Source organism: Patella vulgata, chromosome 4, assembly GCF_932274485.2.
Source record: "Patella vulgata chromosome 4, xgPatVulg1.2, whole genome shotgun sequence".
NCBI classification, from domain to species: Eukaryota; Metazoa; Mollusca; class Gastropoda; family Patellidae; genus Patella; species Patella vulgata.
The window spans coordinates 69,266,254-69,281,540 of record NC_065882.2 but is presented as its reverse complement, the minus strand read 5'-3'; the positions used below and the strand labels follow the sequence as shown (position 1 = coordinate 69,281,540).

The 15,287-nt window shown below is 35.0% G+C and overlaps 1 protein-coding gene across 2 annotated transcripts; it reads right to left on the bottom strand.

Annotated features, from left to right (window-relative positions):
* Nucleotides 1-64: 64 nt before the first annotated feature.
* Nucleotides 65-7,524, bottom strand: LOC126818197 (receptor expression-enhancing protein 5). Of its 2 annotated transcripts, XM_050545467.2 has the most exons (6): nucleotides 7,311-7,524; nucleotides 5,774-5,867; nucleotides 4,957-5,095; nucleotides 3,843-3,987; nucleotides 3,322-3,354; nucleotides 65-1,556 (listed from the first exon to the last, which is right to left on the bottom strand). In XM_050545467.2, the coding sequence occupies exons 1-6, from the start codon at nucleotides 7,453-7,455 to the stop codon at nucleotides 1,483-1,485; spliced, it is 630 nt and encodes a 209-aa protein (XP_050401424.2). In that variant the 5' UTR covers nucleotides 7,456-7,524; the 3' UTR covers nucleotides 65-1,482. The 2 variants fall into 2 exon arrangements, with proteins under 2 accessions (XP_050401424.2, XP_050401425.2); XM_050545468.2 differs by lacking the exon at nucleotides 3,322-3,354 and having other exon boundaries at nucleotides 7,311-7,518.
* Between the last annotated feature and the right edge of the window lie 7,763 nt (nucleotides 7,525-15,287).

Here is a 15,287-nt window from a genome sequence, read left to right as displayed (position 1 = left end):
AATATGCTAATGTTGGTCTGCTTTACTTGCAAATTCATGTGATGGGGATAAAGGTAAAATAAAATAAAAGGAGAATTCTTTAATGACAAAATAAGAAAAAAAGACTCCACAACATACACCAAATAAATTATACTATTATGTTAGTTTGATACAATCATACTAAGATTAATTATACTTTAACCTGACAATTTCATTTCCAAAATCAATAAGGTGCAGAACTAATTCTACATGTCTCCTGAATGTTAATATTTGGTATAATTTTTCCAAATGAAAGACGAAAAAAACTATCTGATATAATTCTAACTCACCTTCTATAATGTGCATAAAAATTACTTATTAATATAATGAAATGGGAATAATAAATGAATGAATCAACACCATTGCAACACCAAGCTGAACAATTTTCATCCGTGTCATACCAGGCGCTTTAGTTTATTCTGGATATGAACACGCCATTGTATGCGATATCACCCTAGGTGGAAGCAGATGTAAAACCTCTACTTGAAGAAGAATGAACCCGACACCATGGAATATGTTGTAGACAGTGGTGTAATGAAATTCAAGATGAAACTGAGTCTACAAATACTAAGAACTATCTTCATTTATATCATTTAGCTTAATATATCTACTGACCCAAGATTAACATAACTGTCCTTATAAATATATACTGATTAATAATAATTAGTCCATCAAGATAATGTCAAAACCGTCTGAAATTTAATTTGTAATTTTCCTTCTCCATTTAATTAATATCAAATAAATAATTTTAATCGGGAGATTGTAAATCAAATTATTTGTCCATCTACAAAAGTTTAAACCCATTGATACTACTAAAATAACATGAATAGCTTACTTTCAATTCCATAAATAATTTACATATGTTTGTATAACATTTATAATTTAAATATGTATAAGGCAGTACATGTACATGCATGTGTTTAACAGAAGCCAACATTAACAAACTGAAAGCTTTATATAATATAACGTGAAATTACTTAGAAAATATTTAATATTTACAGTAATAAACTTATTTTATATTTAATATTTACAATAATCATTCACTACATATTACAAATTTAACATTAGCCACACTTGGGAGGCGAGACGATGAAAACATTACCCTACTTAAACATAAATCAGATTCATATTTCATATATGCTTGTGCTGATCTTTTTCCATAAAACTTAATTTCTAAAAGTAAAACATTCCATACAATCAACAAGGTTGAAGAGACGAATATGTAGAAGATATTAACATTCACACAATAATGGAATACTGTAGACCAAAGAGACACAGACAGTTTACTATCATCAATCAATTGGTACATCAGGGTTTTATTTTAGTAAGGGATGCAATAGCATGTGTAAAATATATAAAAAAAAAAATAATGATGGTACTGTACACTTCCTGTATCTGTGTTTAAGAGTAACTGTCATGGTACAGGTCTGTGCTTTGAGCAGTATACATCCAGCTTCTTGGATTTTAATCCACTTTAGCTTGATTTATCACTCTTCTTACTGCTTCTTCATTTAATGCACCTTCTCCTGCTTCACGTGCTACAAAATACACAATATAAATGTATCACAACCAGTTATCTCATACTACAAAGTTATACATACATACATACATATTGTCCAGACTGTAATTGGACATGCAGAAACTTAATAAGGGCCAAAAGTAAGTTCTGTTTTTGGTCCTTATGAATTTCCTACCTTGTCCATTTCATAACATATTAAAGGGCAATTATCCATAGTGTTAATAGTGACAAGCACTTGTGCACCTGGAAATAATGTCAATGTGATAACCATATTTATATCATTATTACTAGTATCTTATACTATTTGTCATATTCATAATTGTGATCTACAGGTACTATTTAGCTGTTCAAAGCTATGTCAGATGACATGTTAAGACTGATACACTAAATATTCTTTATGATGAGTTGAATCAGGAAAATATAAATTTTCATTTAACATGTATTGTATTTAGAATGCACGCAGAAATACAGACCCATCTGATACACTTGATGAATGGTTTCTCAACCAAACAAACCACAAAAGCAAGGAATTTAAACAACACTGTAGCAATATATATTGTTTTGCGCATGGGAGTGTTTGGGTTATGATATGCTAATTGCTAACTATCATTTTAATATATCACAGGCTAGTTTAGATTATTTTGTTTTTAATTTCTTGGTGATAATAAAAAGGTACTTCCACAGTTATGTTCACTCTATGGATTATTTACATTATTACTTTTATATACTTAGTTTATGATCTCAGTGGGAAATTCTTAAGATCAGGTTTGGGTTCAAAGTTCAATTACATCATTTTGGTATTTACTTCCTATTTCAATATGTACTCATCATCCATAGGTAGTTGCAACATGTACAATCAACTCTTATCGCTACGTGTTAAACCTAAACCAAACATTGAACCGGAACATCTAGCTACATGTAGATGTATAAAGCAGACACGTTTTTGAGAATAATTCACGATACATTTGTGGACATGGTTATAATAATTTGGAAATCAGCTTGTGTTTTTATTTTACAAATCAAAATCTAATAACCTAAGTACATATGTGCACCCAAAAAGAATTGACTTTTAGTTTTTATTAAACTGGTATAAGGGAATTAAGAGGGAATAATGTATGTAAAGAAATGACTATAAAGTTATTCACTATAATAAAATGAAAGCCTTTCTAAAATGCAGCAGGTTTCATGTATAAAAGCAGGCCAACTCTTGCTTTTGTAAACTGAAAACATATTTTCCACTATTGTTGTCTTTAACTTAATATCAATAAGCTTTCCACATTGAAATTCTATAAATGCATTTTAGCTACATAATGGTCATGCAGCATAATTCTCATATACAATGAAGATACTATATTTAAATGCATTGTATGCAAATATATTCATCATAGCTCCATCAATGCTTTCATTCTGGTGTTTAATTATGAATTTTCACATTCCAATGAAATAAGATACTAAAAATCATTTTACGAAAAGAAATTCAATAGAATTCTGTGCCCCCTTTAGCCTACATTTTATGTAATTTAAACAAACAATGAAAGTGAACACAAAGACAAAGGGAAAGTGAAAACATAAATAGCAAAAACAAAACATAAACATAAAAGATGAAACACATTTAACTTAAAATTAGACCTAGCCATTTAAAGTGATCAAGCTTAAGTAATTCAGTGAAATACAAAATGGTCCAAAAAATATTAATTAAAAGATTAGATATATTTTAAATTGTATCTGAATCAGAACCAGAACCTGAATTTGCCCAAAGTGTCTCTTGAAAATTCATCACTTACCCTCGCCAATTTGTTTCTTGGCATATCCAAAAACTGATAAAATTGAAATCAAAATAATTTTGCAAGAAATTGAATTGAGCTACTACATAATAAAAATTTAAATAAACTAAAGAATAATCACTAACTAATTAAACAATTATTTGGAAGCTAAACATATAACAAGCAAAATACAGATTCAACCAATGATGAAAATATGTTTACATCTTATCAGTATTGCACGGATATTGTGACATACCAACTAGGTACATGTATATTAAGTAACTTATAAGTCAAATATCACAATAGGGTCAAATATCACAATAGGGTCTGTTTCCAATAAATTCTAACAGGATCAAAAACATGGGAGCTTAAATTTAATAATAAGTTCATGAATTCATGAGACATTAAAAATAGAGTATTGTTTTCACAGTCATGCATAAATAAATAAATACCGGTACAGTTAAAAATAATGTTGCAATAATCATTACAAAACATACACAAGGAACAAAAGTTGAATTATTTTTAGAAAATGGATGCTTTACCTTCTTGGATTGTTTCTTTAGCCTCATCAAGAGCTTTGTCTATTTTTTCCTGATGTCGGAGGATAAAGGGCCGAATGAATTTCTTGTACAACATGTCAGAGCCATTGCTTGGTATAGGGGCCATACACCATACCAAAAATGCACACTGAAGAAAAAAAAATGACTTTATTTTTGCCCAAAGCTATATCAGAATTTGTTATAAAGAATGTCGGTTGTAACTTCAATTTGTTTCATCTCACAATATGCAAATTTTGCCATGGCAGCATATATATATACATGTATATATATTTTCAGAGTTTCATAATTTAAAAGTGTTTTAAGAACAGGTTAAGAACCAGCTAGATTAACCCTCCATTGGACAGACCTCAAATATTACATCAGTTGGTGTACTTTTGTTTTACATCACATGACAATAATCAGGTAATTGTGTAATGTGTATCAATTAATGTCAACACTGACATGTTTACAGGTTAACTCTTTAATTATACTGTAAGATATGCCAACCAAACTCAAGTCATTAATATCAGTACACTATTGAAATAATCTTGTATAACAGTCTCCATTAAACATACATTATGCAAGAGCAAAATCTGATTATTGCAAGTCTTAATTTAGGCTTCAGATGTTATAGAAATTATAAATTAGATCTTTATTTAAACAACAAGCCCAAAATCAACTCTGTAGACCAACGGATGGCTCGGCTACAGCTCAGATTTAAACAGGATTTCACTTATTAATTAATTCAAATATGGCGCACACCCTGATGAGAATACGTCAGTTAGATCGAGGCTAAATGATAGAGTGTACTTAGCGAGGCCGCTGTAGAGCGTTTCCGCATGCCATTGAAAACTTTACTTGATAATCGAGATATGAAGGTGGAGTTAACGCCTGTCAATCAAACGATTGGCCAAGGTAAAGGCACATTTCACTACCATTTCTAGTCAAATATTACAACGATGATAACTATGTTCAGAATAAAGTAATTTGACTGAAATTTTCAATATATTCTTCTTTCATCATCTACTTTTGAACTGTTATAGCAAGAATGGCCAACTCTCTATAAAAATCTCCCATAATGTATCTTTAATAAGCTGGACTACATAGAATAACAAACCTTTAGGAACCAATAAAATGGTATCCAGAACAGGAATATGTCTGCAAAAAATTCTGTTAAGCTGAATGCACTGTAAACCACCCAATAGGTGAGCCACTGAGTATCATCATCCTTACGAGAACTTTCTACAGCTTTCACTCTATAAAAATGATAAAACAGATGTGGATAATTGGCACTGTAACAATGTTAAAATCAAAATATTCAAATTATGGGGAATATAATTTCACTGTAATTAATTCTATAGCAATCTGATTAAAATACAGATCTATATTTTGTTTTTGTGTTTTTTTATAATTTCGATGACCTACACTACATAAAGATCTGACTGATTGTACTGGAAGGTCACGTCAGGGGTCGTAAGAGGCTTTTGACCCTATGACATCAGACATTGATTAATCAATCGGTGTTGACATTTCCAGTGGTTTACCCACAATTCCGTGCATCGCCACACCAAGAATTCGCCATAACAGACCGTTTCATTGGCTAATCCTTCATTTCAACCAGTAATAACAACTCTTCAAGATCCTAGTGTAGTAAAGACAAGTAAAACGAAATTTTGAACTATTAAAAACAAACGAAATAGGATCTGTGTTTTAATCAGATTGATTCTATAACTGATCGTATGTTGGTACCCGTAATATATAATTGATCCCTGAGCTACTATTCCCAATAATTAAAATAGTGTCTGGGTATATGGGTTACATAATAATCTCATGTAGGATGATTAACATGGGGATCACCTGTGTTTAATGTAGAATCATAATGAACACCATATTTAATCTACGGTATTATAAACTGATTATATAAGATTACTTACGACGCATAAGCTGGATATAAGAAGCCAATGAAATTACACAGAAACTGGGCTCCATAGCCAATCATTAAATATAATGCAACGAGCACAATGAAACCTGTAAAATAGAACAAAAAAGTTATCTGCTGGTGTACCGAATATGTACATGTATAGTGTAATGGAAATAAAATGAAATGAAATGGGGTTTAACGTCCTACTGTTTTGCTCCGAACTGGGCTAATGAAGACGGGGTATAGTGTAATGGAAGCTTACTCTTTTGGTGACTATCAATATCAAACTACTTGTAGTTCGCGGTGAATTAATTCCTATACATTGTGCTGCTTAACAAGTCAATATTCATGTAAAGATATACTGTACATGTATACACAAAAATTCAAAAAGTTAACTATGTTTACTATATCTCAGACATCGACTTTTTAAATCATAAGATTTCAATTTACTTCAAGACCGAGTAATAAAAACAATGAGCAGTTCTAAAATCCTTCCACTAACTTTATTCCAACACATTGTATTGTCTCAGTCAGTATTGTGTAGTTTTGTAACCTTTTAACTAGTAGCCTATTGTCATTGACTGATATTGTTAATAATGTTATACAGCTATAAGTTCCATTAGGAAGGTCTCTGATGGGATGATGTCCTCTCACCATTCCTGTTCATCCCTATTGAGCTGCAATATTAAAATATCATTCCCAAATTTGGAATATTGGCTAAGCTGAGCTATAGCAACCCGGTGTCATTGAATCAGCCTTTACTAATTACTTCTAAATGGTTTTGAGTTCAATGGCATTTAGTAATTGAACTGGAATATACAGGTCACAAATCTATGGAATACAGTTACATGTACTGCTTATGACTGATCAAAACGTCGCTCACCCATAAGCATTAATTGTATTCCAAAGAATTGTGACCTACATATGTATGTATCTGTATAACTACTTCCACATTGTCGTGTAGGATATGTTTTTATTTGTCCATTACAAAATGGCATCCGAAACCATAGAATAGCCTACACGACTCAGGTGTGCCTACCGAGTGTACTGATTCTAAAATGTTAATTAATACTGGATATAATTAGGATCCTATATTTTCACGGCAAGATAACTACATAATATAGGCTACATCAATATTTATTGAAATTGACCAATAGTGAATTCTACTTCGTGATTTTAATTTCAAATTTTATGGAAAATATTGAGTTACACTAATTTGTTCCTTTATGAACTTTATCCTTTATTATTAATTATACATTCCGGTTTCAACAAAAATAACATTCCAATTTACCAATAGGCCTACCATGCAACTTCTGCTAATTTCCTACTAATTATAACTCTGAAAAAATTGAAGTGATCACTAGGTCTATAAATGATATGACTTATGTTATGAGGGTGTTGCAGTGCAGATAAATAGAAATGAAGTCACGAAGTGCAACACAAGTACCGTAGATTAAAGTAGGCCTACAACACTACAGCAAATAAAAAAAAAAGGGGGAGAGAAAAATACTGAGATTAAGATTTTGTCATTGGATAAAGGCAGATATTACCTATAGCAAAATATAATCTTTTGACGCCAGTCTTTGCTTCTAATTTTGCTAGTAAGTCTGTAACTACATTCTTCTCGTGAAGCAGTTTATCCAGTTTAGCTTTCCACGTCTCCATATTCTTTGAAACACCAGATCCCGACGCCATTTTGATATTCAGTTCTACAGCGAAGTGTGTCTCGTCTAACCAGTCACTCTGTGAATTGCAACACTGTGTAGATTTTAATAACCGAACCTGAACAATAGAGAATGTTCGAGACTAATTTTGTCCCAGCTGGCGCGCCTTTCATATCACGTGCAGTGTTAATCTGGGCTCAAGAGTATCTCACTAACATAATAATTATCTCTAACAGGATGATCAGCCATTTTATTACACATTTTGAATTTTTTCACTTCCATGTCAAGGACCCGACACCTGTACAACTGACAGATCCATTAGGCCTAATTGTATACCTTATTTCAAAAGATGGACAGATAAGATTGTATTATATCTAGTGTGGGAGAATCGCGCTGCTCACATACAAACCACATTAGCCAAACCTGCGGACACTTGTTATGGACCCAGAGAGGTGCATTAATTGACCTGTATGAACCGGACACACAAATTACATAGAGACATTACAAACATAAACAACAACCAGTGAAGAAACAGCCCTAAAACCTTTAATTTCCCGCTCATGTAACATTGCAAACAGCATAAAGAGACAGTAGCCTACAATTAGAAAGTGTAAGCTGTGTAATTCCACGTGAAATATTTTCCCAATCAAGTGTGATAACTGGACAGAAGAAACCAGTTTTCAGATAGATTTCTAAACTAACATAATGTGGTGGTATCTGCATAACCATGTGGTGTGATCGCAACGTTTTATCAAACCACTCGTTTTAACGTCCACTCGACCCCTACCAGGTCATTTCGGAACATTATTTCAACAGCTTGCGCGTAGAAGACTTAACAGTGGGGGAGGGGGGCGGGGACAAAACAGACTCCTTATCACAATGACCCAATGCCTGATCTTAGGCCCATTTACGCGTTTCCGACAGCGAAATAGGTATATGCAAAGGTATAACCGTTTTCATGTACTCGAAAAAAAGTTGCTCGCTGCACGAAGTGTGCACATTCGGAAGTTTAATGTTCTGGTATATGTCCGATTTTTTGGACATCGTGTTCTAATAAAAAGGGGGGACTGAACGTTAACAATGTCGGGCTAAACAATATTTCCTATTAGTGTTTAGGTACATACATTAAAATAGTACGCGAAGGCGTAAAATGAGTAAAGGCACCAATTCTGATCGAACCAGTTTGTAAACAATGCACGCGTTATTGAGGCCGTATGGCGTGACGTCACCCGGAGACCTATATTGCACGTGAACTTAAAGGGCCAATCTCGAATATATTTTGGAGAATGAAACTGTTTAATTTTGTGTTAAAAGCCCTTAAAATCCTCAACCTTAGGGCCGAGCAACCAACTGAATATACGGGATACGCTTTCAAACAACTTAAACCCGCCAGTCTTCATCTGGAAATTGAGACCTGTGTCCTAAGCTGTATTATACAGTGCCAGGATAAAGCCATAGAGGTATACACCTCCATGGATAAAACCAGACTTTTACCCTTCGTTATCAAGTACAGCACGTGGGTCATGCACGTACTGTACAGACCTCTAAAGGAACGGCAATAGATTATCAGTTTACCCAACGAAAAAATTGACCCAAAATCTTAAACGGGTTACGTGTCCGGTTAAGCAACTTTGAGGTTAACGTCCAAACAACTACATATTTTGAACTGAAATTTTGAGACAAGGTAAATACACCATTCCACTATATTTTGGCGCTGAACTTTCATACGTACACAGACTTTTATTTCTGTGACTCTGTTATAATCGGGATGGTCCCTTTAAAGGTCATTCATATTTCACAGAGTTAAACGAAGGCTTTCGCATTTGCGCTGTGAAACAGATTGCACTCGACCCCTTCCTCATACGTATATAATATGCCTGTTACGTATTCTGATTTGATTCACGCAAGCTAACTGGGCTATATCTTTCTTTTTCGTCATTTAAACATGCATTATGCAAGAGCAAAATCTGCTTATTACAAGTCTTTTTTTAGGCCTGAAATGTTATCTAAATTATCAATTAGACATTAATTAACTTATCCAGACCATAATAAACTCTCGATGTCAAGGCTAGCCTTCGATGTTGGCTGGATTAGATTCCTATATGCCGCTAACGGCTATTGATAATTAAATCAATAAAAGTGGATAATCGATACTATGCTGTTTATATAAATGATTTTAGTAATGATGACCGAGACTATGCAAAAATTTCACCCGCTTCTTTCTCGGCTCATAGTGGATCAATTCGACTGAAATTTTCAGCAAATTACCTTTACACTATCTAGTTTTTAACTATTATAGAGAGAACTGCCATCTCTTTATCTTATCTCCCATAATGTATCTTTAATATCTATACTTGTACAAAGAATACCCTATCCTTATTAAAAATTGAGTATAGGCCTATGATCGATATTTATCCCGACTAATCTTCGCTCGAATAACAATGTATAGTTTAAATCTATAAACTCTAGTATTTCTATTACAAATGTATAATGTGAGAGATAACAAAAGAAATTTCATAACAGCTTAAATTAGCACGATTCTATGTAGATTAGGTATTTATATTCCCGTGATAGGTGCGCCCATATATGTTGCACTGCACACGAACTGCTAACATGACGTTAAATATAATATATATTATATTATATAGGCAAATAAGGGCAGAACATATGGATACTAAAAACTACTTAGAAGATTTATAAAAAAAAAATCCCAAAAAACAACAAATAGTGTTTAGAGAGTATCTTGACCTCGACGAGGATACAAATCACATATATTTCAAACAGTTTAAAGCCATGGCCCAAAAAAGCGTTATATTTTACTCTGGTTGGTTGTATAATCAGGAGCGGAGTAAGATATCGGCCAACGGAGGCGACTCGTTCCGATGGGCCCTGCGACGGGGGTTCGGGGCCGCTCCCCTGAACATTTTGAAAATTGCATCGCCCTTGTCAGCTCATCGGTCCGTGTGACAACAATTGGTTTGTTAGCAAGATAGGGGCTACGGGTTTTAATGGATTTCCTTTTCAAATTTGGTGTGAAGCGTTATGACTGTAACGGGATGAACCCTATTGAGTACTGTTTTTCAGCCGGAGGATTAAACTGATTGATTTTCAAATTTGGTGCGAAGCATTGCGGATGTGGGGGGTGGGGGGATGACCACGGTTGATATTCATCATTGTACGACTTTCTTTTCCAGAGCTATTACGTGTCCGGAAAAGCTTGTGAATACGAGAGAGATCCGTTTGCTTTATGGCAAACAACATCCAAGTTTTATTTTTGAATAAATTGCTTTTCATGGCTTTAGTTCGAGACATCGCTGCTGCGTGGGTATCTGTTTGATATTCACTGCAGTGGATGCTAAGATTAATACGTACAGTAGTATTATTACATTATTGTTACACATAACAATAATTTGTCATTCATGCATAGGGGGGGGGGGGGTGGCTGAATGGTTAGCGTGCGCGCGCTGTATCATAAAGTGTACGTGACAAGGAGTAGGGTCGCCTGTCCAACCTCGTGGGTTTTCTCCGGGTCCTCCGATTTCCTCCCACTGCTAAAGACCCCTACGCGCAAGCGAATTATTGAAATAAAATTTAAAAAACCCCCCAAAAAACCATATGTTAGTCCCGAAATGGCCTGGTTTGTGTCGAGTGGACTTTAAACCCCATTTCTCTCTCTCTCTCTCTCTCTCTCTCTCTCTCTCTCTCTCATTCTTACATTGATGTCTGTTTAAATAACCCTAGCCTTCTTCGTCCATTTATCCGCTTATAGGCTGCTTCCTTCTTTATGCCTTCCGGTTTCTTGCACATTTCTTGGCTATCGGAACATGATTGTTTGCTTTAGTGTTTTACATGTAGGGCTTCCATTCATTATCATATTGACTCCCTTTATAGAATGAAAACCAATTACATAATTCAAAATGAATTTGAAATACCGTAGGTTCACAATTCCATATAATTAATTACTTTTTAATTCTTCAATATCTCTATTTATTGTTTGAAAAGTTTTTTTTTTTTCATTTACGAATTAACCGTGCCATGTATCTATGTTTACATTTAATAAAATACCATTGCCAAGTGAATACCAAGACATAATGTTAGAACTGTATACTATCTATATGATGTGATTTTGTCCAGCAGAAATAATCAGACCCACAACAAAAGTTTTATAAAGGGCTATTTATTAGTTTTAAAATTGAGTAAATTTTTAACTTAGTCTAAGAATGCTTTGTGAAAACTTCAAGGAAAAACAGACATTCATCCCCTATAGTAGTAGAGAGGGTAGTCTGGAGCAATTTTGGAATTCCAGACATTCCAAAGGTCTGACGTCACACATTCCTAAGGTCTGACGTCAGAGCATTCCACAGGTGTTCTATTTATAGGTTGAATATGGTTATTGTTGACTGAACAATGAGGTTATGAATAATAAAAAAGGTATGCAGGTGTTATATTCTTTGATCGTGTTTGACTTTTGTAACGAGGGTATGGGGTCCACGAATTGTTTATTGGAGGGTAGGGGGGGTGGGGGAAGATATTTCGCTTTATAGGCAGGTGTGTAGAGGTTACATTGAGTTCACGCCAAGTGTAGCTATACCTGTATTAAGGGACAATGACCTCCGCCATTAAGCTTGACAGGTGATTTTGTCGATTTTGTTCTAAGCCAATAGTTTTAATCTACATATTTGTGACAGGGTGTAGTTAAATTTTGGTTTTAAGTTTCGAAAATCTAGGTATAAAAGGGGGTTGATTACACGTTCAAATGTAGAATTGTTTTATGAAGTTGAAAACAAGAGATTAACATCATGAGTATCGACCTGTATCGAAAGGATATTGGAAATGATTATTTGGTTGTAAAATGTATTTGGCAAGAAGATGTGTGTTATCACATCAGACTGTATGGTTACGGTTTTAAGAGTGATAGATATCCAACACCCAATGGTATCATGTTTTTCGAGCGGCAATGGCAGACATTGATGAACACGTCCTCAGAGATAGATGAGTATTTACAAAAAAACATTGTAAAGATATCAGTGCCTATTGGTAATGACGTGTACGTAACGATCGACAACAAATACCCTGGAGTCAACATTCGTAAATTTTGGTGGTGTGAAGAGGAACGAATGCCAAAACCTACCCGAAAGGGTGTTCATTTAAACGTGAAACAATGGGAGGCATTGAAAGTTAGCTTCAAAGAGTTGTGTGAAAATAATTTTACGGGTGAGGAACCACCCCTAGGTGTAGTAGGCTTAGCAAAGGCGGAGACTTGTGTATAATTTCTGTCCAACGTATTTTTTATTGGGCGGTCTGTGCGAACCAATAATATAACGAGTTGTATATATATATATAAATAGATGCCTAACTATTGAGTTATCATACGAAACAACATGGCTTCACCCAAGATATCAGATGTTTCAGTCGGTTTGACATTGAGTTTAGGGGACAATGATAATACAACCCCTGAAATATTACTGAAGGCTGGTTATTTAGGGTTGAAGCGTAAAATGGTTTTTAAGATGACATTAAAAGAATGGAGTCGGGTTGTTGATCGTTTCAAAAGATATTTATCCTGTACAAAACCTACCAAATTTGCCATCAACAGTGAGTTAAGCTGTGAACTGGGAACCGCCCGCCAAATGGTTCTGGAGAGAAAAAATGGTAGACAATTGGTGATACCCGAAAAAACCTTTTCCGACCTAACGGGCGTGTCTCGAGTTACAAGATCGTTCAAGCGCGGTCGTTATCGTGTGTATGGTTGTTCGCCTGCCAAGTCGGGTCTCGGGGTAAAGGATTGGAGTTTGTTAAAATCTGGACAGACGTGGCACAATACTCCAGAGGAATGTGTTTCTGCAGCAAACAATGAAGGATGGGACCAGCCTGATTGCTACAGCACAGAAGTACGCGTAGAAGGGGTCTACGCCGAAAATCAACTCATTTTCCACGAGGATCTTGTAGATGCGGAGGAACACGTTACACACCTCGTACCGTGCACCATGTGCTCAAAACCTATGCATGTCAATGACGATCATTACTGTCCTGCCGAAAATATACGTACGTTAGTTGTGCAAATATTGGGAGACATGATCAACACGGAGATTTCAAAAAGTGTAACCGGTTGCTGTGAAGGTTGTCTCAATGGTCGTGGAGGGCAGCTTGAACATACATGCCTGGGGATCGACTATTGGTTCGATGAAATCAACTTTGGGGACTTGTACTTCGAATCCTGTTTTCTAGAGTTGAACAAAGATCGTTTTTTACAGATAGCACGATTCGTCCCAGAGATTCGCGATCAGAGCGAAGAGTTGTTTCTACACGCAACGTTGTATTGGAAACCTCAAATCCTAGAATGTGTTCACACGTTGACTAAATAACTTTTTTTTTTTTTTTTTTTTATGATTATAATTTTCATTTTCTATATGTATTACATTTGTACTTTGATATAATAAAAGATTAAACATTTTTAAATGGAATTAGTTATTTTTACCCCGGCTAACGAAATGGATGTAAGGCTAAAGACCCCATTTACATGTATGATATCAGGGCCCACACAATCGGGTAAGAGTCAATTGGTCAGGCGCTTGATTCTAGAACTACCACAAGTTGTCGATCAACCCATAGATCGTATCGTGTGGTGTTACGGTGTTTGGCAACCTTTGTACGAAGAATTAGCGGGTATCGTAGAATTTGTCGAAGGGTTATCCTCTAGTCTAAACCCCAAGGAAAGAACACTATTGATCATTGATGATTTGATGGACGAGACAACGGACAAAGTATCAAAACTCTTTACCCGCGGAAGTCACCACGAAAATACTTCCGTCATTTATATTGTTCAAAATCTGTTTCATAAAGGTAAACATCACAGGACGATCAGTCTCAATGTCCATTACATGATTATATTTAAGAACCCTCGAGACATGTCTGCTATAACGCAATTAGCCAAGCAGATGTACCCTGGGAAAACTAATTTTGTTCGTGAAAGTTACGAGGACGCTACAAGGAAACCCTATTCGTATTTATTTCTCGATTTGAAGAGTACAACCCCCGACCTTTTGAGACTTCGGAGTAGTATTTTCCCTAGGGATAACCCCACGGTGTACGTACCAAAGGTATAAAAGCAATTGATTTTCGACTGTACCTACACACAGTTGTCCGAAAATAGATAATGTATGGTCTAGATCGTCACGCCAAGCTATTACAAGCACTCAAGCGGGCCAAACCAAGACAGCGAATACATATTATTAAAAACGCAAGTAAACCAGTCATTGACGCATTGTGTGAGTGTTGTCTTAACATCTTGAAAGGGAGAGTTCGACTCTCGGCATACCACAAGAAACGATTGTCGAAACACAAACGTAGTCTAAGACATTTAGCGGACCGTAAAGTCGCCCTGAAACAGAAGAAAAAAATCCTGCAGAGGGGGGTGGATTTCTTGGTAGCTTGCTAGCACCTCTGGTAGGGATTCTAGGGAGTGTGGTACCTAAAATATTCGGGTTGTAATGGAATTTACTAAAAAGATGGCTCTAGTACCCGAGAGTTTGCTGGAAAATTTGCAAACACCTAAACCCCAGATATTACAGCCACCCTCTGTGAGAAAAGTTTCTGAATTAGACGTCGAAATACGACGCATCCTCGAGGACCCCAGAAATGGATGAAAAATATTATCTAAAATACTTAATCATTCAATATTCCATTATTTTGAAAATAAAAACCACACAAAAAATGTTTAGGAAGCAAATTTCTGAGCGTTAATATCCCTGTGAATAATATTATCTAAAATACTAAATCATTCGAGTTACCGTATATCCCCAAAACCTGTAAGAAATAAATTAATTGTTAATTATCATCCTAGTTTATACATGCAATGTGTTC